The sequence below is a fragment of the Lissotriton helveticus genome, chromosome 6 (genome assembly GCF_964261635.1).
Source record: "Lissotriton helveticus chromosome 6, aLisHel1.1, whole genome shotgun sequence".
NCBI lineage: Eukaryota > Metazoa > Chordata > Amphibia > Caudata > Salamandridae > Lissotriton > Lissotriton helveticus.
The window spans coordinates 1957362804-1957390156 of record NC_136067.1 but is presented as its reverse complement, the minus strand read 5'-3'; the positions used below and the strand labels follow the sequence as shown (position 1 = coordinate 1957390156).

General features: G+C 43.9%; 2 protein-coding genes across 5 annotated transcripts in view; one reads left to right on the top strand and one right to left on the bottom strand.

The window, feature by feature from the left end:
- Positions 1 to 9507, bottom strand: part of CIB4 (calcium and integrin binding family member 4) — a 178444-nt gene extending 168937 nt beyond the window's left edge. For both annotated transcript variants that reach the window (XM_078649973.1, XM_078649974.1), the window contains exon 1: positions 9326 to 9507. In XM_078649973.1, coding sequence (XP_078506099.1) covers positions 9326 to 9406 — 81 coding nt within the window. In that variant the 5' untranslated portion in view covers positions 9407 to 9507. The remainder of the gene's footprint in view (positions 1 to 9325) is intronic.
- The window catches only part of LOC144763928 (uncharacterized), a 168533-nt gene that overhangs the window by 42278 nt on the left and 98902 nt on the right, over positions 1 to 27353 (top strand). The window contains exon 1 of one of the 3 annotated variants that reach the window (XM_078649971.1): positions 9616 to 9924. The exons of 1 other annotated variant lie outside the window; for it this stretch is intronic. The gene's annotated coding sequence lies outside the window, so the exon portion shown is untranslated. Of the gene's footprint in view, positions 1 to 9615; positions 9925 to 27353 lie in introns of those variants that run through there. One more of the 3 variants, XM_078649970.1, reaches the window with a different exon arrangement.

The following is a 27353-nucleotide window of genomic DNA, read 5'->3' as shown; positions in this document are numbered from 1 at the left end:
TTTCCTTCCCCCTCTACTGTGGCTGCATTGCTTTCATGGCTACGTCTCTCCATATTTGCTATGTTTCACAGCTGAAGACGCCCACAAGCCCATGTTGTACCCTTTCCTGTTGTGCTGTCTTCGTATGTTGAAATTTTGCAAATATCAATAAATAAAAACAAAAAAACACATCCCGCTTACAATTAATTTCTTCTGGTACATACATATCTTAGCATCGTACTGGAAGATTCTGAATCGTTGCCTTTCTCTCCTAAACATGTGGATACAGGGTGTATTTGATTCATGCAAGTAGTTGGCAGGCTGACAGACAAGCAATGACTATTACAGTCTGAATGTAATGCGCTGTATCTCCAGTTACATTCTTCAAAGGATACTGCCTCCAGGGCCACCAACACTAGCCGGCTGAATGTTCTGCCTGAAGACAATGTCCCTTGGATTTCCACTTGTCTCAACTGGACTGCTGCCAAAATGAGTGGGTTTCATTTGTTTTCGCACTGGGGCAGCTGGCGTTCTCTGCCCTACTGGGACAAATTCACGAGAAGTTTTCTAGGATGCAAGGAAAGATACAAGAGGAGATGCAAAAAGCACAGGAAATGGTGGAGAGGTTGTCAGTAGTAGTACCATTTCAACCTGGTGGAATGGGCCATTGCTTGCTTTTCCATTTTACTTTCAATGTTGTCAAGTACAGAGAACAAGTGACTCAGTGTGCCTTGGAAGGACGAAGGGGAGCAGGATTGATGGTACCAATAAGGCAGTGTAATGTGCCAAATGCAAGTTGAGAGCATCCGCACCTCAGATTAACCAATTAACCACTCCACTTCTATGGCAGTTTTGATCAGAAATCAAATAAAAAACAAAACACCCTGCCTCCTTTCTTCCATAATAACATCTGACCTGCTTCTTGTGGGACATGTGCATTGCAACGACCTCGCGGGAATCGTGTAATCTGGGTTTGCGCTACACTGAAGGATTTCCCAAGAGTTTTACAGACTGTTTTATGGAACTCTGACCTTGTGGTTATTGGTGGATAAATATCGGGATGGAAGATGAAGAACATCTTGATTGAATTTGCTGTCCACCTGAGACTTTCCTTGACTCTTTTTAGTATATTACATGGGTATGTTCTAACCATTGGCACACCTTCTACATCTACCTGAAGGAGGGGTAGACCACTGCTCCTCCAGCCATCAGAAACATGAAATGCATTAGGGTACTGAGCCAATGAACAAGTGGCATACACTGCAGCCTTCTCTACAAACTCTACTGGCCAAAAACATATTGCATGCCAAACCTCCAAGCCCCCCACTCCTGCCAATATCTCAGAAAGGTTTAGGCTCATATTTAGGGGAAAGGTGGTTTCGATGATTGGCTTAACTTCTAAGCTATCAAGCTTACACTTGATACAAGCTCACCTCTCCTCCACCACTGAGTTCATCTGCCTCTCCTCATGCTCAAATGACCTAACTTAACCCCTTTCAATGCTACTTTGGTCCGGGTTTACTGTCACCTCTGCTTTTCTCTTCGCTTACTGCAACCTCAGCTGACTGCCAACGCGTACAGATTCAACGTTCTTGGGTATCTGCGTTTCTTGGAAAGCCATGGGCTTGGTAAGAGATGGCAGCTTAGGACTGGCTCACTCCATGGAGCCAGGGGACAAGCTGAGCTAGCTACTGCATGCGCTTGTCTGCAGTAGGATGTGGCCGCTATGAGCTTCCACCACTGCACCATGCACCTCCTCCACAGTCTGCATCCTGGACAAAGATGGAGGGGGGAGCAGGCGGTGCTCTCCCTACAGTCCACTGCTGTTTCCAAGAGTAGGGTGTAAATACTGCATTTCTTTTCTTCTCCTGTCTTACTTAATAGTACCGGAGGAGATTGTTGGCCTCTCTGCCTTGCCCAAAGGCAGTGGAGGAATGTCTTACTTCTTCCTCACAGTTCAGCCTTGCTCCTGGATGGAAGAACTATATCTTTAGAGAAACTACAAGCACTGTCAAAGTCAATACGTCTGGGTTGAATTCTGATGTTGAGCGAGCATTATTGACTTTGCCCCTTATTGTTAGTAGGAGTCCAGTCACAGGATGAAAGAAACCAAGTGCATTGAACAGCAGCAGTGAACTAGCATGAGGATGAAAAATAGCCGTTAGAAACATTTGGCGTTGCTGGAGCCCAAGGATGGAGTAGGATCTTTTTCAGGTACCTCAGGGCAATCAGGGGTTACTGGGAGGAGATTGTGCCAATCCGAGCAGTTTGCTGGCAAGCCAATTTAAAACACAGAAGATGTTGGTAGGCCACTTTCCTGGCAGGCAACACATGAAAAGGTCTGTCTTGACAGTGAAACAATAGCACTGCTGAAAGAAATTGAGGTTATTAGCCATGACCCACCTTAAGCAATAACCGCAATCTTTATCAGGGTGAAGCAGTAAAGTCGCTAAATTAATTTGAGTTCAACCCCCTGGTAGCTATGACACAGAGCAGACAGGATTAACTTAGAGGCGAAGTGTAAAGTATTTATGCAGTACCAAGACAGTATAAAGCCAAAACACATCACAAAAAATCCCACACTAATATAGAAAATAGAGAATATTTTAATAAATAAAACTACACCAAAGGGACAAAAATCCAATATGGGAAATAAGGGGTCCATTACGATGTCGGGCGGATCGCCACCGCCATGGTGGCGATCCGCCCGACATGAATGCCCGCCCGCCACCCATTTCTCCCCCGCCATATTACTATGGCGGGGGGACCGCGCGGACGTAAACACCGTCCGCCGCTTTTCCGCCCGGTCGCCTTGCGGCCGGGGCGGAAAAGTTTAATATGGTGGCGGTGTCTAATAGACACCGCCAGCCATATTAGGATGGGCCTGCAGACATGCCTTTCTGTGGCAGCATTGCCGCCCGGAAAGGCATGAGGAGACTCCCTGCGGGGGCCCATTGTGGGCCCCCTGGGACTCCGGGGTGCAGAAGGGGGGGTACCATACCCGCATTTCAAAGTGCAACATGGCAGGCACCGCGCAGTGCCTGCCATGTTGTGCTTTGAAATGCACAACGTGCATTTTTACCATTGCAATGGTAAAAATACAGGATGCTCCCGCCAGTGTGGGGGGCGCATCCTAATTGTCAAGGCGGGACCGCCGCTCCTATGGCGGGCGGTCCCGTTTTGCACTGGGATGTCCGCCCGCCATCCTAATGGACCCCTAAGAGTTATGAATGTTTCATTTTTAAATATGAAAATAGTGCCAAAAAAGCCAACCGTGGTCATCTAATTGTGCTTGGGTGACAGCGATGGAACGCAGGTCAGATACAGGAAAAGGTTCAATCCAGTCAGAAGTATTACCTTCAGACTTAGTTCCCTGAAATGGAAGTAAAAAATCATTGCCGGGTAGCCATTGGACGAGGTCTCGGTGAAGCCATTGGCTCTTAGAGGGAAAGCTCAGTGTGGGAAATACCTAGTAAAGTTCTCTCGCTGGCGACATCTGTTTTGTGCCTTCACTTTGCTAGGTCAAGATTTCTATCTTCGGACTTAGCCACTTTTTTGGAGCTCAGATTCTTCCAGCAGCGCAATGCCTCCGGCTGTAGCCAAACAGGGCTCCATTAATCTGATTTCCTTCTCTGCAAGGTACAGCTGAATCGAATTTGCTGCTGCTCAGAGCGGAAGCAACCTGAAAGTTTGGCCCAGCGGCAATGCACCTTAGTCAGATGCCTAGGAGGTTGGTCCTGGCCCACCGGAGGTCTTTGAAACCAAAACATTTTCAAGTCCCAGTTTTTATGAAACCTTAGGTGTACACACTGAAACCAATCAAGGGCCCAGGATCTTTGAACCACAATACAGTTCAATACATTTGTAAAGCTCACAGCTTCCTAAAAATGTGTGCCAGCGCTAGCAAAGAGAATATCCACTTAGTTCAAAAGCTTAAAATGCTTCTTTTTGACTCTGCAATAACTTTCTCCTAAATCTGTTTCTGAAACAGACTTAGGAGAAGGTTATTGCAGAGTCAAAAAGAAGTGTTTTAAGCTTTTTCGTGAAAACCATTTCAGATGGACAACTTCTCAAGGCCAGGGGTAAGGCATTCCCCGTCGAGCTGTCAGGTTGGCAAAGGAACAACCACCTCTTCTGGATTTAGTAATACGAGGGGTTTGAAACAACTTAAGGCTATGAGAACCAAGGGATCGCACCTGGAAGGATATTTTGAACCAGTGCCTAAGATAGAGAGGCCGCTAAGCATTAAAAATCTTGAAAGCAAAAGTGAGGGCCTTAAGTTGGATCCTTCTATTGATCGGCAACCAGTGAAGCTGATGCAAATGATTTAATATAGAGCATCAGGGAGGGAGTTTCAGGATATGTCGGGCAGCAGTGTTTTGAATAATCGGAGGATGTTGAATAAGAAAGGGAGGGAGCCCGAGGTACAGACTATTACAAAAGTCCAGTTTAGAAGTAATAAAGGCATGTACAATGGTTTTCTGCTGTTCCACTGGAATAAAATGCATCATATGTCTCAGAGATCTGACATTCAAGAAACAGGAACAAGACAGCCATTTTATCTGAGATTCAAAGGTGAGCTCAGCATCAAATGTTACCCCTAAATTCTGACCAGAGAGGAAGGAGAAGGGGGATTACCCATCTCTGACTGCCACCAAAGGTTGGAGTCAGGTATAGATTTAGAACCAAAAAAGAGAATCTCAGTCTTATCTGAGTTTATCTTTAAAAAATTGGTATTCATCCATTCTAAGACAGATCTGAGACACAATTTAAAAGAGCTCAGTGATGAAGTAACATTTTTGTGAAATGCCTAAAACAGCTGAGTATCGTCAGCGTACGGAACCACTCTAACTCCAAAAGATTCGCCAGTATTAGACAAGGGTGACATATATACATTAAAAAGGGTAGGGCTAAGAGACTAATCCTGTGGAACACCACAAATCAAAGGCTTTGCTACAGATGTAAATGGAGAGAGAAAGACCGCCTGTTTGCTGTTGCTGACAAAGGACTTAAACCAAGACAAGGCACGGTCAGTAACGCCCATGACTTCCAGTCTCTCAAGCAAAATAGCATGAGAAACCGTATCAAATGCTGCTGAGAGATCCAGCAGAATTAACATACCTGGGAATTTCGGTCAAGATTGCTTATGATATGCTCAGAAACCTCAAGAAGAGCACTCTCAGTACTATAACCATGATGAAAACCTGATTGCGAGCCATGTCGTAGAAGGTTTTTTTCCAAAAAATTGAGTGAGCTATCTGTTAAAACATTTTTCTACCAGCTTTTCCAAAGTGTGCAGAAGAGAGATGGGCCTGAAATTGCTGAAAATCGGCGGAAGGCTTCTTGAGTAAGGGAAGTAGCAGGGCCTGATTCCATCCAGAGGGGACCCTGGCCTGAGCAAGACATTCAGTGAGCAAGTTGTTCACCAAGGGGTTAATCACTGACACTGCCCTTTTAAGAATAGTCAGGCATGGGTCAAATGGAGATCCTGATTTACAATTGACAAGGTCATTAGCACATGTTTCAAAGGAGATGGAAGAAAAACAAGACAAAGGTGGAGCAGAGGGGAGGGAAGGAAAGCCTGAAGAAGCTATGGAAGGCTGAGGAAAAGAATAGTAAATAACCAGAATTTTGTCATGAAAAAATAGAGAGCTCTGCACAAAGTTCCATTGAAGGAGTAAGCATATTTTTAGTCGTCAGTGGAGAAAGAAAGGCGTTGACCACCTTAAACAATTCTTTGGGAGAATTATCTGTCTCAGAGATTGACAGAGCAATGAAAGCTTTATGAGCCATGTACATGGCTTCCTGATATTTCTTAAGAGCATCCTGATGGGTTGCCTTGGCTTCTACATCATAATTAGTTCGCCAGTGTCTCTACAGCTTCTTACAGCTAGATTGAAGAAGTTTTAAAGAATCGGAGATCCAGGGGGCCAAAGGCTTAAGTTGCTTAGCAGAGTACAATTTCTTGGGGGCAAAAGTGTCAATAGCCTTCTCTACCAAAACATTGAAAAGCTCTGCACCTTTTTTTGGGGGTAGGGGGATATACATAGCGCAAACTAGACCCGAAGGTATCAGAGCGCTCTACATGAGCACTAGTTGCGTCAAAGACAGACACATTCATTTTTGTTAGGCATGGGGAGATTAAGGGCCTGATTACGATGACGGTGATACCAACAGCCCATCGGTGGCGGTCTCACTGCCATAGTGATACTGTTTACCGCCCAAAACCAACCACCACGCAACCAACAGGCTCAAGGAGCCCGTCGGAGAGGGTGTTGTAGCCCTACAACAGTGGCGGTGCCTACCAGGCACCGCCGGAGGAATTACAATGTCCCTTTCCGCCTGCCTTTTCATGGCGGAACATCATCAAGGCCAAAGGAGTGCCCTGAAGGCCCAGTGCCCTTAGCCTTTCTGGGAGGATGGAATGGGGCTGTGTATTAAAAGCCACACGGCGATGTGATAAAATCAGCACAGCTGTTCGGCCCACATCCAGGAGTCATCTCAGATGTTCTGTGACTACTAGGGGGGAATTCAGTGCTGTGCCCTGACCTGATACCCAACTATGATGGATGCAGAGAGTTTTGGACTTCGACAGAAGTGGTAACCCTTGAGTTTATGCGCTTCTTCAAAATCTTGGAGAAGAGGGGCAGTATTGAAACTGGTCTAAAATTAGCCCAATTGGTGGCATCGAAGTCAAGCTTTTTTATAAGCTTGTGGGATCAGTCCCTGCCATACTGAGGAATTGAGCAGTTCAACCACCATTTGAAGAAGATCTGGGTCCTAGAGAGTGAGCTTTGGTTGAGGGAACACTACGGTAATCCCAGTGTCCTCCCACATCTCACACTAAAATCCAGTTTGGGGCAGAAGCTGTACCCACAATAAACCCAGACGCAAATGTCTGCTAGAACAAAGCAGGGTTTTCCAACAACCAGACAGTAAATTATACAAGAACAAAATTAGGATCCTGTTCTCCGCCCTTTCGTGTGCACCCACAGTGTTATATGTAAACCTGGCAGACCTATGGATTTGACATTCAGGCAGAATTTGACACTGTAATGTCAAAAAAGATGCTCCTAGCCCCACTTCCATATTCTGTCAGGCTTAGAGGGGTCATCTCTCCCATTCAAGTCAGCCTAATACTTGCTCCTTTGAGGCACTTCAAGTCTTTTCCACACCTATTTAAATGCTAAATTCTTTGTGGCCGAAGTGGGAGAGCAAATGTAAATTTGGCCTCTAGGAACTTCACCCCCAGCTATGCCACTGATTGCAGTGCCTGTCTGAAAACCAAGCATTAGGTCCCAACCAAGGTCAGGGTAGTGCTACACCTCCATTGCCAGAGTGGCACATCTAAATACTCCACTCTGACATCCTCATTGGCAGCAGTTTAACAGAGCAGCGGCTCTGCTGCTGCATACAGGCCAACATTTTTTAGCAAGTTAGTGGGAGATTTTGAAAGGAAATCGGGGGAATGTATTTTAGCTATTCACTTATATTGAAGCAGAGCTAATGCAAGGAGGGAGACACATAAAATAAAGCAATTTTTGGCATTGCCTAAATGGGGCTTGTTGGCACGCATGTCTGCTAACACTGCACCTCGTCTCATGGCTTTATGAGTATCTGTGCCCTCCTTTGTGAGAGGTTCTGGTAATCAATGAAAGAAAATAAATAAGTCCCATAACTCACTACTGGTGATTACAGGCCCATGTAAACCACCAATGTCTGGAAAATCAAAGCCATTTTCCATACGTCCAACCCTGTTTTCATGACCTCACTCACTGGTAAATCTAACCTCAGGGCTTTAAGTGGGTCAGGTCCAGCCGGCGCTGTCTAAAAAGGAGGTCCTGAGACGGGTTCCTATCGGGCTCTCCATTTCTGCCCATACCCTCAAAGCGAGAAAAAACAATCTTACCTCTACACCCGTGTCACCCATCACTTCCTTTGGTGTAACTTCAAAGAGACTACTTTTAGTTCTTTCAGTCTCATCAGTTCAGAACTGAATCATTCAATATGCTACCCAACAAAGCGATAATTGTTGCTTATTTATCTTATGCAACTAACAACCATTGACAATAGTCCAGGCTTTTTGTTGGTGTAATGTCACTTGGATTATATATGCAGTGTAGACAGCATATTGGAAAGGAAAGAAGGAATGATGTGTCACGCGGAAGGGGCTGAGATGAGTTTTCTTTGTCCCTCTTTCTGCGCTCGCCACAGACACACCACAGGTAGGACGTGGACAAACTCTGCCCTGGGAGACGGCGGAGGCTGAGAACCCTCAAGATGGCGCCTCAAAAGTGAACAACAGCCCTGGACTGTGCCGCGAGTCCTGAGACCTGCGAGGACACTGTGGCCGAGTTCAGAGGGGCCGCGGGGGAAGAGCAGAGGCCGGCGCGGTGACCTTGGGCATATAGCTAGCGCACCCTGGACAGTAAGGAGTTAGTGGACGGATTGAGGCCAGGACCTGGAGATCTGAGGGCGGTGACCTTATCCAGTTTCCATGATCATTACTTAGTGGGGCCCAGTTTGGAAAACGCTAGCTTTGCCACAGCCTGTTAGCGTTTTAGTGAATTTGAGACTCAAGTGTGCCGCCGTGAGCTAGTGATGAACTGCCTGACCATAGTGCCTGACCCTGACATGGCGGCTGTGCTCCGACTCTCAGCCAAACACTGCGTGCGGAGAACGAGTCCAAGGAAAGTGCCCTGGGTATGCCGCCTGCCCTTCAGCATGCTGCTTCCCCCACCACCATCCGGCCTTATGGACATCTCCAACTCAGTGATCCCTACAGACCCAAGACCACCACCCTTGAGTGCAACACTACCTGAACACCTGGCTAAACAATGGCAAGAATTTCCTGCTCTGGAAATATGTAATATATAATTGTCCAAGCCTAATCGCTGTTAAAATGTAACCCTGCGTGAATTTTCAATTTGTACATATATAACTTTAACCACTAGTATATGTAGTAGACCTTTGTACTTACTACCCATCCTATGTGATTTTAGAGCTTATCTGTTTGTATCTCTTCCTTGACTAACTTTACAACTTGAACATTTGCATTTTTTTTTGTTTGTATCTCTTATGTAACTCATGTAATCCAAAGTCCTTATGTAACGCGCTCTGACACCTTCATTAATGTCTACACTATATAAAATCACATTAAATAAATATATCTGGATGCTATGACAGAAGCTGTAAAACACCAGTGGGCGGTCCACTAGGCAAAGCACAGATTTTCAATGTAAGTGTTTTTAAGCTACACCCTTAAATTACATCGAGCACACCACTTTAAGACGATCCCCCCCCCCCCCCCCCCGTTTTTTTCATTTCACCTAAAGCCCTGTCTAACCTGGTACTCTCTGAGTTCGCCTGGTGTCAGGTACCTGCTCCTCTTCACGTCCTCTACTGTCGATGAGATGGCCTGCCCCATATTATGTACGGTATCTGCGTTCCCTTTGTTTGACAGGTGATTAATAAAACACTTGTCAAACACGACGTCGTCTATCCTTAAAAAAGAAACATGGCGGCCAAATACAGTGAGGATCACGCTGCGCTTTGATCCAGAAAGAGGCTCGCAACGCACGCAGACGCTAGCGGGCGAAGAACGTCAGCTTCGGAGCCGTCAGATGTCCGTCCTGCCGTTGCTATGGTTATCAACGCTTGCCTGACTCCGGAATGAGTGCAGGGGACGGAGCGGGCTGGAGCGCTCTTCGAGTTCTTGTTTGTCCCGGCGTCCGGTGTGCAGGGCTCCCGACGGGCGGCCCCGGACCTCTGCAGCCGGCCCTGCCAGAGGCCGCTTCGGGAACTGCTTCTTGAAGAGGCGTGAAAACTGCCAGTTACTTGCATGGTCCAAGAAGACTCCTAAAAATCCCCAGATTTAAGGTGCGATGGCCTTTGCTGCATTTCCGTTGTAAACAATGCTGCACAATGTCTCTTTCGTGAGAAAATGTAAGAAAATTAACTAAGCAGGAAGTTCGTTAGTCATTGTAAATTTGTTATATTTATTTATATATTTGTATTTTTTATTTTTTTTGTACATTCCTTTCTTGCTGTGTTTGATATTGTGTTCCTTTTGCCTGCTGTGTTTTGATTCTGTGTCCTGCTATTTTTGTACGTTCCATTTTTGTAATATTTCTGTCATGTAACGTAACTGGTTCTATTGTACAGTGCTCTGACACCTTCGGTAAAGTCAACGCTTTATAAAAATGCATAAAATAAATAAATAAGCTAAGATCCTGTTTTCTGTAATCCTTTGCATTCTAGTACGGATGCTTGGGAATTATTTTGTTTTAGGAGGTCGTCCTTTGAATGTGTACATTTTTAAATGGCATACCAAGAGCGAGGCGCACAACACCCATTGGGCCCACCGGGCTTAAGCCCCCCCCACCCCCGACGTGTGCGTCAGCCCGGGCTGAGACCGCTTCACGGGCTGACGACCATCTAATTGCAGCCGAGTTCTTCACAGGGCTTTAAAAGACCATTTACTTGTTAATGGGGCTTTTGTTGTGTTTTCACCCCTTTTTAGAGCCACTCTGCCTATGGCTGGAAGAATTAGCCCCCCACCCGAATTTTGGCTCTAGTTGCCCGCCTGCCAAGAGCGCCCATTTGTTTGACGGTGAAGGGCGTGCTTCTAAGCGTAGAGGTGGGCGTGACACTGAAAGCACGAGCCCGGCTCGAGCCTGCCGTCTGGCTGTGACTCAGCTCAAGGTCCTGAGAGAACCTCGAGCACATAATGAGCAGAGCCTTCATGTGACTTCCCCAGCCAACCTAACTCTAGCCAGAATGTGGCATTCCGGCAAAAGCTGCCGATTTTGGAATTGGGGAACCAGGTGCGAGTCTCGTTGTCGGCTCTCCATATTGTGATTCTGGGCAAATCAGTTAGCCTCCCTGTGCCTTTCAAAAATTAACGTGATCTTGTGTAATATAGCTGACTTTCACATAAAGTTCTCCAATACCTTTAGGGTTGAGTTGGTGCTACATAAAAACTACAAACAAATGCAGAAAACGTTAAAAGAAAGCAGTTACATGAAAAGGAAATGCAAATAGAAACCCACTAAATGGCTGATTCGTACAAAGTGATACCAGAAAACCTGGATGAATGTGTGATTTTAGGCAACTATTTTAATTCAGCGATACTCCTCCTTTTGTTGTCCTTATTTCGCTTAATAAAGCACTTTCAAATATCTGGTTCAGAATACTAGTTAAGGTACAACACTTTGCAGATCAAGAGCTATACAGCAAATTGGGGAAAAAAGGGAGACCTCTCCTGCACTTTATGTACTACATGCACTTTAGGGGCTACCGAAAATGCAGGACATATCCTATTCTTCTGCCCAGCATATACTCGGGCAAGGAAGAAATGGATGCGACCGTTGTGCAACTCACTGGGATTTAGAGAGCACCAAGATTCATTGAGGGTGCTGACAGAACTGTACCGTACGTAATATTTGCCTTATCCCGATATTTGTTTGTAGTAGGACTTATAAGACGTAAATTGGGGCTAAAGCTATGATGTTGCAATGAACAACATACTTATAACTGGGAAAGCACTTTGAATTGCCCAAAAAAAGGAAGTTATTTTATTTGTACTTTAAAAGTTTTAGCTGATTTTAAAAATGTATACATAGGGGGATGCACTGGAATGCTTAATGACCAGTTTATATTGTTTTATCCTGAGAGGGAAGCTCATTTTAGCGAGAATATATTATATATATATATATTGCTTGATGCATTTTAGAATGTAAATCACCATGGGGTAACCCAGTATCCCTCAGAACCTGGGCAATACAGTTCAATATAGACAATTGTTCCGTCGGGTATGCAACCTGATTCCTTCAATGCATGAACTTAATTCCTTATTAATACACTTTAATTTTCTAGTTACTCAGGACAAAGCTCCCAACAGAGAGCCTGTTCACCTTACAAATCCAGCACCAAAAGAATTTGGGGTAAAACATCAGTTTTTAATCTATGAATTAGTCTTTTCATTCACAAATACCCCTTGTACATATCAAGATTCAAATCAGAACTTATTCATAAATATTTTACAAAAGCGGCACAGAACATATAGTGATTATGATGTGACATCAGGTGAAATGGTGACATTCAAACGTGCTTATATACAAGTGAGAGAAGGAAATGGAGGGGAAAAGGCAAGAAATATTTTGGCCAGTTTCAGTTTTTGGATACATTATGCCAGTAATCCACTTCGATTTGTGATCATGAAAACTGTGTATTCTGTACTGATCACAAATCGAAGTGGATTACTGGCATAATTTAACCAAAAACTGAAACTGGCGAAAAGATTTCTTGCCTTTTCTCCTCCATTTCCTTCTCTCACTTGTATATAAGCACGTTTGAATGTCACCATTTCACCTGATGTCACATCATAATCACTATATGTTCTGCGCCGCTTTTGTAAAATATTTATGAATTGTGAATAAGTTCTGATTTGAATCTTGATATGTACAAGGGGTATTTGTGAATGAAAAGACTAATTCATAGATTAAAAACTGATGTTTTACCCCGAATTCTTATGGTGCTGGATTTGTAAGGTGAACAGGCTCTCTGTTGGGAGCTTTGTCCTGAGTAACTAGAAAATTAAAGTGTATTAATAAGGAATTAAGTTCATGCATTGAAGGAATCAGGTTGCATACCCGATGGAACCAGTGTCTATATTGAATTGATGCATTTTAGATCATATCATGCGGGTGTTCAACACATGTATATAACTGTCAAGTTTTAGGAAATTGAATTATCTTGTGAATATTTTGTATTGCTATGAAACCTTTAGTGCCTTTGGCCGAAATAAAGTATTTCAAGAGATAATAGTTATACAAAAGCTATTGTGTTTGCTTTTTTAGGCTGTAATTTTGCTCTATAACAATCAGGGCTAGGTCTTTAAGTGGGTCAGGTCTCACAGGTGCTGAGCACCAGCAGTTTTTTAAAGGGGGTCTCGAAACAGGTCTCTATCGAGCTCTGTTTTGTGGCCTGGCACAGGCGGTCTGTTTTTTTACGGACTGCAGTGACAGCAGGCACATTGATGTGCGCATGCTCACACTGCTCACTAGTGGAGAAGTTACGGCACAACGACATGCCAGGTGAGCGTTGTGGGGGAAGGGAAATCAGGAGAGAAAATTACTTTTTTTTAAAGGATTTCCCTTCTCTTTTTGAAACTCAGGAGCAGCATGGTGTCACCAGGACTTTACAAGTGGAAGCTTTTTCAAAATTATATACAATCCATAGTTGCTGCTTATTTATCTTATGCAGCTAACAACCATTGACAAAGCAGTAGTCCTGACTTGTTGTAGGTATGAGGTTACTTGTTGTTTCATATATCTAGATGCAATGACAGAAACAGAAATATACAAGTCGGGCGGCACACTATGCTAAGCACAGATAGGTAGCTGACATGTTTTTCAGCCACGCCCTTAACCCGTTGCCTGCACTACCTCTGGGGTGCTGCGCATGACCAACGGCTGACGCAGCCCCGCCCACTCAGTGGAACGCCCGCACCGCGGCGGAATGTCCGGGTTAATACATTGGCCACACCCCTTTGAGAGACCCCCACACCCCAGTTTTTTCATTCCAATTAAAGCTCTGATCAGGACCATGTATACGTTTTACATAATAATCGTCTTGCCTCTTAGTTCTCTAATGGTTTGTGCTTAAAAACTAGCACTTTTCAGAAGTATTTCTCAGTGTAGTGCTATTATGTGAAATATTAATGTCAAAGCCTCCACATGTCAAAAAACGTTTTATTTTTATTTTGAAGAGGTGTTGTCATGTTTTACATGGTTAGTTATTTGATTTACATAGTAAACATTTCCAGGGCTTGACTCGTGCACAGGCTCTAAGATCCGATCCAGAACCTTGGCTCTGCTCTCTGTTATTTTGTAAGCCACCTCTATCTGGCTTACAATAACTCTTGTGCTTCAAAATTCTGAACCTGAGTGTGGATGGTGCAGGAATGTGGGATGTTTAACAAGCTCTAGGGTTTATTGTGAGGTGAGTGCTGGATTAAACTCTGTGGAGGCCCCAAGGCAGTCGAAATTTCGGGATCCCCCTCGCAGATTATCTCCTAATACCCAATGCACCAGATTTGTTTACAAACTAACAGCTGCCAGAAGATGAGCTTTTAAGAGGCAAACTGTTATGTGAATCTGAATGTACATTAAAACAGTATTTTCTTCATAGAGACTTTAAAGTTTTTGTTTCTTTGAGTTCATTTCTTTCTATCTTTTGGAAACAATTATTTAACAAAGCTTGATTTGTAATTTTCTTTCAAAATCAAATCAATATTATTTTGATCTGTTGTCGTGGGCCCCCTAAAAGGAGTGGGGCCAATAGGCTGGTGCCTACTTTGCCTATTTGGTTATTCGGAACTGCGTGAGGCATGCAACTGTTCTAACTTGTTATGCCTTCTGAGATGAGTGAGACTTAGTAAATGAGATTTTATATGGCTATAATTAGTATTTAGGAACATTTTCCTAGTGTATTGTTGGTGTAAATCCTGGAGCCAATAAAACTATTTACAAACAATGCACATGACAAATATTGCGTTATATTCCAAAGCATAACAAGTAACTACTGCGAAATTGCATCTTTTACTTGGCTCACACTTGGGTTGTTGTGATTGCATAGCAATCTATCATGTAAGACTCTGCTGTCTTACCTTGGCGCTTTGGCACAATGCTTAGCATTACTTTAAAACAGTGCTTCCATAACTTTTTAGAACCATGGCCCAATTTGTAGAACTGAAGAACTTAACGAGTCCCGAAAGTTCAACTCTTGAAAAGCCCTTTAGTGTATTGCCCTCATATCTCAAAATGCCAACTACATAGAAGAGTATACATAATTACACAATGTTAGACATATAGTGAAAACAAGGATAGATGAATAAATTAAAAAAACATTATTTGGTATTAAAAAATAAACAGTTTATTACAAATAGAAAAAATCAATATTGAATAACATCAATACAGTGCCATATATTAAAAATATGTCTTGGTTTCAAGAGATATACAGATACACATATAGAACGATAAAAAATCATACAATTCACAGTAATTAAAATTATCGAAAGCCACAAAATTCACAGTTGTCAAGGTTGTCGACGCAGCGTTTCGGTGTACTACGATATCACCTTCATCAGGACAAACAATTCTATACAGAGAAAGCATACAATTAGATACATTCATAGATTTTGTTAAAAAAACTTTCTTTTTACATTATCCAAGGCATATTCGTGTTTTCACCGGATCGTATATTACATCTTCTACACAAGTATACATTCCTATAGATAAGTCATATGGCATTTAAGTTATAATGGGCTATACATGTGGGTTACTGAGTTTAGTGACTTGTAGTCACTCTGAGGTAGCTATAAGAGAATAAATCGTTGTGCATACCTGCAAAAAATTAATTATCCCTCTCGTATTAATTGGAGGTGGTCTGATTGTTGTGTCTCGATTGATAGAGACTCTAGTTTCACACATCAAGTGCGAGGTTCCTATCTGTAAAGGACATAAGATTACAGAAAATGACTGTATATCAAGTGGCCAAATTCAGTTTTTGAATTTTGTAATCACGGGCCCACATTTTCTAAATGATGTATGGTTTTATCTGTAAATAAATCATTGTGCATAGCTACGAAAATTAATTATCCCTCTCGTGTTAATTGGAGGTAGTCTGATAGTTGTGTCTCGATTAATAGAGATTCTGGTCTAGCACATCACGTTCGAAATTCCTTTCTGTCAAGGATATAAAATTACAGAAAATGACTATGCATTAAGTGGCTAGATTTCATTTTTAAATGTTGTACTCAAGGACCATATTTTCTAGATGACATATGGTTTTACCTGTAAAATTCAGGAACTCAGTAGTGAGGATATAGCCGGAGGGGGGCCACCGTATTTTTAAGGAATATGTACCTATAGTGAAACAGATGCATTTAAACATAGGGGGATGTTGGTATCCAGAATTCTAAATTGTCTTATCTAGGTAGATTATTTCGACCATAGTACTCACCCTTAACACAGGGTTATTGGGCCCGTACAACAGCGTGACTGGATTCTTTTAACTTTCTATCAGCGCTGAGTTTGTTTACATTACAATTTGTAGAACAACAAACTTTCATAACCCATCTAGCTTTAACGGACATGAGGTGTGTTTTAGAAAAAAAAATGTAATGTAGCTTAAGCATTGTGTGCTGGGGCACTGTCATTTACGAACAGTGTATTTTCCATTGAAATAGCAACTAAATGTGCACATGCATGCAGTTTTACTGATAAAACTATATTGTGCACAAATCATAGTGTGTGTGGAAAGCGGGTTTCAGTGAATATCATTTGTGCACTACAAAGTAAAGTACCATGATTATTTTAGATCCTACTAAAATCTGTGTTTCCATCACACTTCAGATTGCAAAAAAGTGCTTCATTTTTTCTCTCCTAACTGCTGATTGTGTACAGTTCATTTACACGTATTTACATTTTGTAGTGTTACAAAAATGATATTGTACAGCCTTTCCTTTCACAGTCCCTGAACCCCAGCAAGATAGTCCTATAATTACCATAATTCAACACGTTTTTAGTCAAATGGTAAGTGACAAACGTTTCCCCGTCCTATATTAAACCTGAATGTACAGTGTTTACTTGTACAAGCATCTGCACTACATCTTTGCCAATCAGTGACCAGTAGCCTGATGCTTGAACTTCACATGAATGATGCAGAGTTGCATTGAAATGTGTAGAAGCCTAAGATGTTCGACCTTAATATAGTTGTAATTGTTATAAAAATGTATATTGCGATGTTACAAATATGTTAAGACCTAATATCACAGATAAGAATATAGTTTTTTTGTACTTAATATATTTTTTATTGTATATAATACCTATAACTTTTTTGGGGAAGATTTTATTATGATAAGTTATTACAAATGTACTAAGTTTGCAATTCTTTTTGGTACAGTTTATTTTTTTGGGTTAATATATGTAAATACTTATAATTTATTTGTATGTATTGGTGGGTGTTGGGCTTGTCGGGAAGTAGGGTGAGAAGTGTGTTAAATTGTTTGAAATATTTTTTCTATTTTAGTATATTTGTAATGTTATAATTTTCTTTTATTTTGTAAATATTAAATATGTTTGCTTTTTATATTATATTTTTTGTTAATTGCATATGCATGGAATGTTGGAATGTAAACCAACTCTGTGTTTACAGGGTTTAACTGCTGGGAGTGGCCATTTATAATGCTAGGCAATTATACACCAGGGTATCAGTAATTATAGTTAGGATGTACTATACAGGAATGCTTACTCATCTTTACTCTGTTAATTTTCCTACAGCAAGGTCCCATGGCCCTGAAGGGATTCCAGCTGACAGACTGAAATCTGATCTTACTTCTTGGGTTCCCATTTGAACTTCAACTCCATCCCCTGGCTCCAGGGATGGTACAGACATTGTGGAAAACCACCATAACTGTTCTTCACAAGAAAGGCCCACAGACGATCCCGCCAACTATCGATCAATTTCCCTGCTCGATGCAGTGTGGAAAATGTATACAAAGCTTTTACACACTCGTGTAGACAATTAGATGTGTGATAATGGCATCCTCAATGCTTCACAGGCAGGTTTTAGAAGAGGCCAAGGAACAGTTGATCAAAAAATTCAGCTATTTAACATTAGCCTAAAATATGCCAGTGTTAAAAAAGATTTTTAAAAAACCAAAATTGTCTTTGATTTTTATCAAACTCAAAATGGCCTTTAACACCATAAAGCGTGAATTGCTTTGGCAGCCACAACAATCTCTCGGTTACCCAGAAAAACTGGTATCTGCAATTATACTCCTGTACAATAATAGTACATCTTCGGTCAGACATGGCCTGAGTTGAGTAACAAATAGCATTGGTATCAATGTTTGGGTCGAGCAGGGTTAAGATATGGCCCCAGATCTGGTTAATATTTTTACTATCAGTTTACAGTTACCTGAAGGCCCTATACTTCGATGTGCCAGTCTGTGGGGGCCAAAAAACTTCAATCCCGCTTTTTGCTGATGACGCTGTGCTTCTGTCCTGGACTGAATTGCCCATGCATAAACTCTTGAAGCCATTAGAATGTTACTGTGATTCAAAGAATTTAAAGATTGAAACTGCAAAACAAAATACTTAATCTTAAAGAGCAGTGTTATGCTGAAGAGTTCCTTCAAAATCTATTGCATTTGTTTAGATCAAGTAGAACACTATGATTATCTTGGAGTGTGGTTTGACTCAAAGCTGACTTGGTCGTTCCACATATTAAAAAGTGAGGCCATGCTGAGCCAAAACGCTGGCGGAGTCCTCAGCTTAGCTAAAAGCCAGGGCCGTAAATTGATTGGTCCCGCTCTTGTGGCATATCGAGTGCAAGCTCTTGCTGCAGGGGTTTATGGAGCAGAGCTTTGGGGCCATAAAAAGGCCAAGGGGTTTGCAAGGGCAGAGAATCGTTTTTTTACATCATCTACTTCTCCTTGGCCCAGTGACCCGAATGGACGCTTTGAGGCATGAGCTGGGCCTTAAGTCTATTGAGCAGCATAGTAAGAATATGGACAAAACCTGAGATGAGGATTTACACAGACATTTTGCACGATGTCTGGTCGCAAGCTAGTAAAACTAACCTGGTACAATCATGTGATCATTGGCAATTTAACATTTTATCGACCTCTGCAAGAAAAATCACTTGCATCTTTGTAGCACTGATCCCTTAAATACTAGTTTTTGGATACATTTTATAAAGCATTTTAATTGTGACTTTTCTTATAATTAATTAGACAGCACTTTGGCTGGTTGTTCCCAATGCAGGGTCAAAACTGGTTTGCAAATGGCTGGATCCAAACTGGGGTGGCGTGGTGAACAAAAAAACAATGGTTTAAACCCAGATCTGTTAATGGGGCTGAGTGTTTGATTTGTTCAGCATTCCATAATTTTGTTCTTTTTACTGTTTCTGCTCTTAGTCTTGTGTGCCTGCATCCTGTCTCGGATTGCATGCCTGGGTTGGGTGACAGTTGGGCTTTGTGTATTCCCCCTAGACAGCCATACCAAATAGGAGCTTAGGTGAGACTTTATGGGCTATCTGTGTCCTGTGGGCCATCCTGGACAGGATGGGAGGGAAGACCTGGACCCAGCCTCACACTTACACCTGAATAGGCTGTGTCCTGTCCCCACACAAGGGGCTGCATTACCCCCTGTAGTGAGTCTGAAGCCAAGACAGAAAGAGAGGACTTCAAAGCACTTCAAAGACCCATCTTTGAAGCCCCCCGCCACTTCAGAGGCATGACTGGGTATAAGAACTGGACCTCAAACCCCACCACTTTACTACACTTCTGGGGCTGTGTATACTCTGCCAGGAAGAAGGACTACTGTGCTGCTGAAGGATTGACACTAAGCTGGACTGCTGCTCTGAAACAACTGCTTTATTGCTGTGCTAACTTGCTGCCTGCTGCCCTCTTTGCCTGGGTGAGAAGGACTGAACCTGGATAGTTGGATTGCCTCCTGATCTGAAGTCTCAGGGACATAAGACTTCCAACTCATCTAATTCTGCATCTGGACTTTGCCATCTGTGAATCTGCCCTGCCAAGTGGTACCACTCCAGTTCTGGACCCATGGAAGTGGACCTAAGGTGTTGCTCCAGCAGAACCAGTTCATCAACATTGCTGTGGAGATCAGCACTGGCCCATCACTGTGAGAGTCAGCACAGACACATCACTGCTGTTGTGCGGATCGAAGCTGGCACATCACCTTCGTTGCGTGAATCAAAGTCAACGGATCACCGCTGTTGCGCAGATTGGAACTGGTGTATCGCCATCGCTGCATGAATCTGACCCAACGCATTGCCTGGCCTGCACCTCGCATCTTCCTCATCGACAGGATCCTCGAAGTAGATTTATTTCTAACCAAACCTGGTCCCTGTAGCTGGCCTGAGTTCCATCGTGGTAGGCCTGAACTTTTGACTTTGCCCCCCACCAGCACAACTAGATATCCCTTATTGTCACTTTGTGCTTTTTGGCTCTATTGTCACTTAAATCTTTAAAAAACAATCTCTCGAGTTCTTCGTATTGAATTTGTCATTTTGGTTTCAAATAATTTATTAAAATGTACTCTATCTTTCTAAATTGATTTGGGATTTTTCTTATGTGGTGTTTCACTGTATTACTTTACACATTGCCTCTAAGTTAAGCAAGCTACCCAGGGGTAAACACAGATTATTTTGGTGACTTTTTGTGGTTCACCCTGCAAAGGATTATGGCTGTTGCTTTTGCTAGACCAGGGCGCCCCCTCTCTACTCTCCCACCAATCACCCAACAACCCAATTTCTCATGCTTTTCTTTACTTGTCTCAACAATGTCATTTGGATTAGTTATTTTCCATGGAATCAGTAAATCATAACTTTTACTGGTGGTGTAAATGGCTTTTTGAAGCTGTATTAATCATCTCTAGTTCAATTTCTTTAAAAAATGGAGTCCATAACAATCAATATAAAATGTAAATATCAAGTACCACTTTTTGAGAATGGCTTTATATTGTTGTGAACATTGGGGAATCACCTGTAGACAAAGGTAATTGGTCCTGCTTCAAGTTTGATTAAGTGTTTAGCTTTGAAGAGTCTCTGTGTGAAGAGGGTACTGGCTCTTGTTGATAGTTTCCGTACAGTGAACAAGGATTATATTCACACTGTGAACTCCCCCATTACCATCATTACGGCAGATGCATCATGGTGGGACATGTGAGAAAATACCAGCAGTCATACTTTAATAGGACAGTTATTCTATTTTCCAACCAGGCTGCTCTTTTTTGAGTAGGACACTATCATCCCTTGTTCATTATGGTTTTTATTCTTTATATAGCGCTTAGTGCCTCCACTTACTAGCAGGACTACTGAAGGATTAGTATCATAGTACTAACACTTATCAGCTGAGCTTCTGTTCTTTTTAATGTTATCTGTAATAGGTGTAGGAAGAGGGCTTCTTAAGGTCCCTGCACTTTGTTCCAATAAGATTCTGATCTGTTTGGATAGGTCATGGGAACGCTGGTGTCTTCTAGTCAATGCTGAAGTAACAGATTTGCGAAGTAGAAAATATATAAAGCTTCCTTGATTTAACTCATAGGAGCTGCAAATATTTGCTTAGCTCTTAAGAGCGTAAATATTTCCACATCTGCTACTGACCTCTCACGTGACATAACTAATGACTTCACTGAAGACATCACTTGTGACATCACATGTTTTGAAGAGCATCAATGATGAACTCTTGAGAGCTGCAAATATTTCCACATGTTCCCATCCTTCTGCTGACCATGGATATTCACCCTTTTGTTTTTGCACTAACCTCTTGCTGTTGTCAATAGTTCTTCAGCCTTACAACTACAGTTAATGTGTATGGCATGGTCCCCAAAATTATTGGAGTCACACCTAATAGATGTCATAAGTGCTAAATAAAACTGCTTTCCTTTTGGAGAAATTGATTCTTAGCCTAAGGCTTCAGCCCTTCGCAATTATTATTATTATTATTATTATTAGTATTATGATGTGTAATGCGCAACAAATCATCCCCACATGGATCTCTCGGCATTCTTGGCTGCACAGTATCGGTAGCTTATGACTGAGTAGCAATTAGAACAGCCAAGTTTTAAGCTGCTTCTTAAACTGCACCAGAGTTGTGCAGGCTCGTATCTCATTCGTTAGTCTGTTCCAATGGAATGGGGCAAGATGAGAGAATGCACGCCCACCCATTTTGACTTTACTAATTTTGCAGGGACAGAGCAATTTCCGATTGCTTGATCTAAGTTAGCATACAGGGACAATGACTTATGTTTATTTGGATAGAAGTGCTAGTCAAACAGTCCTGTCAGATCTCACAGGTGATTTTTCAGAGCACTACCCTAACCAATTTTCTTTTTGATAAGCTAGTTTTATTGGTTTCTACGCAAATTGGTACAGTTAATTGCATTCATGTCACCACTGATAGCACATTGCCTGGATTTAATACATTCAGTCATCCAGTGCCAAATCGCTGTATTCCCACCATTTATATCGAATCTTCCCTTGATTCTCCGGTCTGTCTTGCCACATAAATAGGTCTTTCTTGTTGAGCACCCCTGTCCACCCCATGTGCCACTCAGCCGGTACAGAGGCATTAGCAGATCTCCATTTCCGTGCATTGTCGGTCTTGGCGACCAATATTGCAACTCCTATGTAGACATGCTCCAGTCTCGGGCTTTCCAGCCTTCCCAACAGGACGACCCTGGAGGAAAGTACCAGTGAAATGTCTAGGACCTGCGCCAGCTTTCATTCTATTTTACTCCAGTCATGGACGGTTGCTGGACACAACCACACCACATGGGGGAAAAAACTGCCCCTGCCACACACATCAGAAGCTGTTTGCTTGGAGATTTGTACCAGCTTGGTGAAGTTGCAGTGGGGTCATATAGTTTAAGTGCAAGTATTTATGCTGAATTTGCCTCAGGTGTGTAGACTTAGGCCAGGTGGGCCTCCCGGGAATTAGACCTCTCCAGTCAGTGTCATTCAGCTCGCCAAGCCAGACCTCCCATCTTTGCTTCTTTGCTTCTAGTGTACTGGTCCGATGTATTATTGACTAGGGATCAATATACCTGTGAGTTTGCACCTTTAGTTAACTTACTGGTCAACAGCTTTGCCTCCAGAGGGCTGAAGTCAGGGATTGCAGTGTCTGGGGTAATACTAGCCCTCAACTCGTGCTGCAGTTGTAAGTACTTATGGAACTGAGTACGGTAGAGATGATACAGATCCCGCAGCTCCTGGAACGTTTGTAAGTGACTACCAGACCTGACATCCCTGAGATGAGTGATTACTATCTTGTCCCAGCTTGAAAACCCATCCAGCCTCCTGCATGGGGCAGCCGCCTCCCTTGCCGGAGGGTAGGGGGGCGCATCAGTGTCTGCTTGCGATCCCAACCTGTAAGGTGGAGTGCTGTCCTCTAATTCAGGAGGATAACAGAGTGAGAACTGGGAGAGTCTGAGGGATTGTTTCTCCATATAGAACTGTCATCCTGTCAAGTCCCAACAACTCCAACTCCCCTTTATAAGCTGGATCGGCCTTTAAGCCCATCATTAATCACTGTTGCCTGTTAAGCTTTATAGTAGCACTGCAAGTCTGCCATTCCCAGACCTCAGTAGTAGCGGCATTGCCAACAAGTAGCACAGGCGATCCTAAGGTGCTCAACTACCCATAGGTACAAAGAGATGATGAAGGTGAGGTTTTGGAACCACCTTTTTTGAGATTGGGAAAGGGAAATTTTGAAATGCATAAATAAAGCTCGGCAAGACCATCATCTTGAAGAGGCTACCCACCTCAGGACATGGAGAGGAAGGCTCACCCACCTCTGGAGATCTTTTTCATATTGGTGACCAGGGAAGTCAAATTGAGATTCCATGTCGACTCAGGAAGTAGCAAAATGTGGATACCCATGTATTGGAATGTCAAACAGTGTATTGGGATTGCAGACTGCCAGGTACACTCAAGACACCTCCTATCGGGAAGGACTTGGCTCTACTCACTTGGAAAGCCAAGGCTGCCTCAAAAATATCATGAATTTCCATAAAACGTGGACTGGTATTTTGCGGGTCCATTAGGAAGAGCAAGACCTCATCTGTGTACAAGGCTATGCATTTCTCAGGACATTGTCCCACGGCCATCCCTGCCAGGGCTTCACTAGCTATGGCGAAGAGGAAATGGGAAAGAGGACAGCCCTGCGGGTACCCATTCTGATTGGAAAGGGGGAGGAAAAGGATCCATTAATTTGCACCTATGCCACTAGCTATTAGCGCAAAATCCCAACATGCTTTCGGAAGTAGGGTCCCAGTCTCACCCATCCTAAAACCATGGTGAGGAAATAGCACTCTACCGTTGCATTAAGGCCTTTTCAAAACCTATTATGAGCAGGGCAGAGGGTCCTCGAAGACTGAGCTCGGGAGAGAACCACTTGACTGTACAAATGGAATGTCGGATGCCATGAGCTGGCATGAAGCCACAATGATCAGGGCTGATCAGGTAGGGTTGGGTCCATTACAGCTGGTTGGCCAGGGTCTTGGTGAACAGTTCTATATCGGCATTGATCAATGAGATTGGCCGATAGGAGTCTCATCTATCTGGTGGCTGACCCAGCTTAAGAATCACCATGATCATGGCATTATCAAACTCCAGGGGAAATGCGCCTGTTGCCACTGGTAATACTCAACAGGGAACCTGTCGGGCCTGAAGGTTTACCATCCATTCCTTCAGGTGTAATTGGCTGATCCAGGTTACTAGCTAGCGACTGGAGGGGGATCTGAGGCAGTGGGTTGTCGTTCAGCAAGGGCACATTGCCGCCTACAGAGTTGTGGTCTGTGCTCATACAAGGCTTAATAGTAGTTTGCAAAAGCCTGCACAATATCCGAGGTACCGGTCTTCAACTGCCCCTCATCCATCATGATGGCGGATCCTCCCTAGATGCAATCTCTCTACTGGTCAACTAATATAGGAGATTCCCGATCTTGTGTCCAAGGTCATAGACCTGCCTTGTGGACGCTCTCCAACATTGTCGGGCCTCCTCCAGCGAAATTTCTCACCCTTGTTCTAGCAACTATGAGGTGATGGTTGATCTCCCCAGAGGGTGCTAACAGCACTTGCCGCTCTGGGGCTAAAATTTGGGTCTCCATATTTGTGATTTACTCCAATTTCTTCTTCTCACCACCCTGAATATACCCTTTTACAAGAACCCTAATGTTGAGTTTGCTGCCTCCCAAAGGGTTCCTGTCAAGCTCACTGTATCGCAATTATTCTCAAAGTAGGCTTGGAACTCAGATTCCACATTGTTGGAGCAGTCCCTGTCCATCAAATACCATGCATTAGGATGCCACATGGGGCACTGGGTGGGTGCTGATCATCAGAAGCTGAGCGTGATCGGAGATCCCCCCCCCTCGTGCACCCCACCCCCTTCCATCGGCAGAATATCAACCATGCAACACTTGAGGGACGTCTGTTGCCAGCAGCAGCAGTAGGTCAGTGCACAACATTTTCTTGTGGGCTGCTGAAGTGTGGGTGTATGCTGAGTCCTTGGGGTGCCATACTATCTATGCATCACGGAGCCCTAGGGAGTTAGTGCAAGTGACAAGGTTCATAGATTGGACCGTCTCCCTGTTGAGTCACTCTGGGTCCAGAACCGCGTTAAAGTCCTCTCTTATAATGGTGGAAGCTTGCGGGAGTGTCAGTAGGAGTTTTGTCTCTGTGTCTAGTGGGGGAGAGCAGCTGGTTCAGCATACAGACCAACGCAAAGTTCTATAATTGCCTTCGAGCGAACCCTCCATCCCTCTGTATCTCCCTTGGGTGTCTGTGTGTACCTTAGTCACTGCCAAAGGAAAACCTCTATGCAATAAGAGAACCACCCCCCATGGGAGCCTCAAGTGAATCCAGAGCGGTATACCCTATCATATCCGAATTGCTGAAGGAAGAGGCAGTGCCCACCCAGGAGAGGAGTTTTGTGTAACATAAGAACAAAGGGCTTGGAAACGTTCTGACTAATGGACTACTGAAGACTGTTTGATGCGGTCCAGCAGGCCATTCATATTCTAGGACAGTATGTTAACCTCTGTCATGGAGGGGTTATGTGCGGTATATTGTGTATGAGGGCTGCAAAGCTGTGCTTGATGGCTTCAGTGTGCTGTGTGTTTGCCACATCCAGGATTATGTCCCTAAGGGATCTGCACATGTAACCGTGGTGTCCGTGACTTTACTATTTAACAGCTGATAACCCACTTAACTTCACCCCCCCCCGACCTATATATTTCCTCCTGATGCATCTGTTGCCGAAAAAAACAAACATAAAAAAGACCTCAACCAAAACATTAAGCCAGGACTTAAAACGGAGACCTCCCCTGTTACAGCATGCATACCAGACATTTATTCACTTTTCTTACTGTACTGTAGCTAATTAACACCCCCTGCCAATGAAATGAAATGAAATGAAAAATTGCATTTGTATAGCGCGTAACTACCCTGAGGCCTCGCAGCGCTTGAAGATAAAAATGGCTAGCGCAGGCTCAGGGTAGATCAGCAGGATTTAGCAAACAAATGCGTTTTCAAGGCCTTTCTAAAAGACAGGAGGTTGCTGTTTCCTCGGATGGCGAAAGGAAGGGCGTTCCAGAGTCTGGCCGCCGAGTGGGAAAAGGAGCGGCCACCCCAGCGGGCTCTATTAATTTTAAAAGAGGTGGCCAGCTGCAGGGTGCCAGAACGAAGGGAACTGGCTGGAACATAGGGCGTGACCAGAGAGTGCAGAATCGCTGGGCCTGCACGGTGGAAGGATTTGTGCAGAATGCACAAAGCCTTGAACTGCACTCTGGCAGCCATTGGCAGCCAGTGGAGGTCTTTCAGTGCCTTCCTCGCCGACTGCCGACGGGGCAGGTTGAACAGTAGGCGGGCCGCGCTATTTTGTGTGACCTGAAGTCTCTGAAGTACCGAGGCCGGTGCTCCCAGATAGAGAGCGTTCCCGTAATCCAGGCGGGAGAGAATCAGGGCCTGGACCATGATCCTCCTCGCCTGGAAAGGGAGCAGGGGGAGCACCCGCCGGAGCATCCTCATTAGTCCAAAGCAAGTGGCGGCAGTCTTGGTAGCCTGGACCGAAAAGTCTAGGGCGGTGTCGAGCCAGATCCCGAGGCTCTTTATCTGGGACCTAGGGGCGGGGAGAACGCCCAGACATGGTGGCCAGACGGATGCAAGAACAGACGGGGAAGGATTGCCGAGGAGAATGATGTCTGTCTTCTCCCCGTTAAGTTTCAGACAAGAGGCTTGCATCCAACTGGCAACAGCCTCTAGACAGGGGCCTAAGGTGTTGGATGATCCATCTGAGTGGTCTAGGGAGACCACCAGCTGCGTATCATCCGCGTAGGTGACAATACGCACACCAAAGGGATGGACTATCCTGTCCAGAGGTTCCATGTAGGCGTTAAAAAGGGTCGGGCTCAGGGAGGAGCCCTGGGGAACCCCGCACCTGAGAGGATGTTTGGGAGAGACTATCTCGCCCTCGAAGACCTGAAAAAAACGCTCACTCAGAAAGGAGGCAAGCCATTCTAGGGCCGCGCCCGACACGCCCATGCCAGCCAGTCGATGTAATAGCATGGCATGGTTTACCGTGTCGAACGCGGCGCTAAGATCTAACAAGATGATGGCCACCTTTCCTCCCTGATCAAGAACGGTTCTTGCGTCTTCCGTAACCGCTAACAAAGCGGTTTCGGTACAATGTTGAGGGCGAAATCCTGTCTGGGAGGCACGCAACAGATGGTTGGACTCCAAATAGTCTGTTAAGATGTTATTAACGTGCCTCTCCAGCAGTTTAC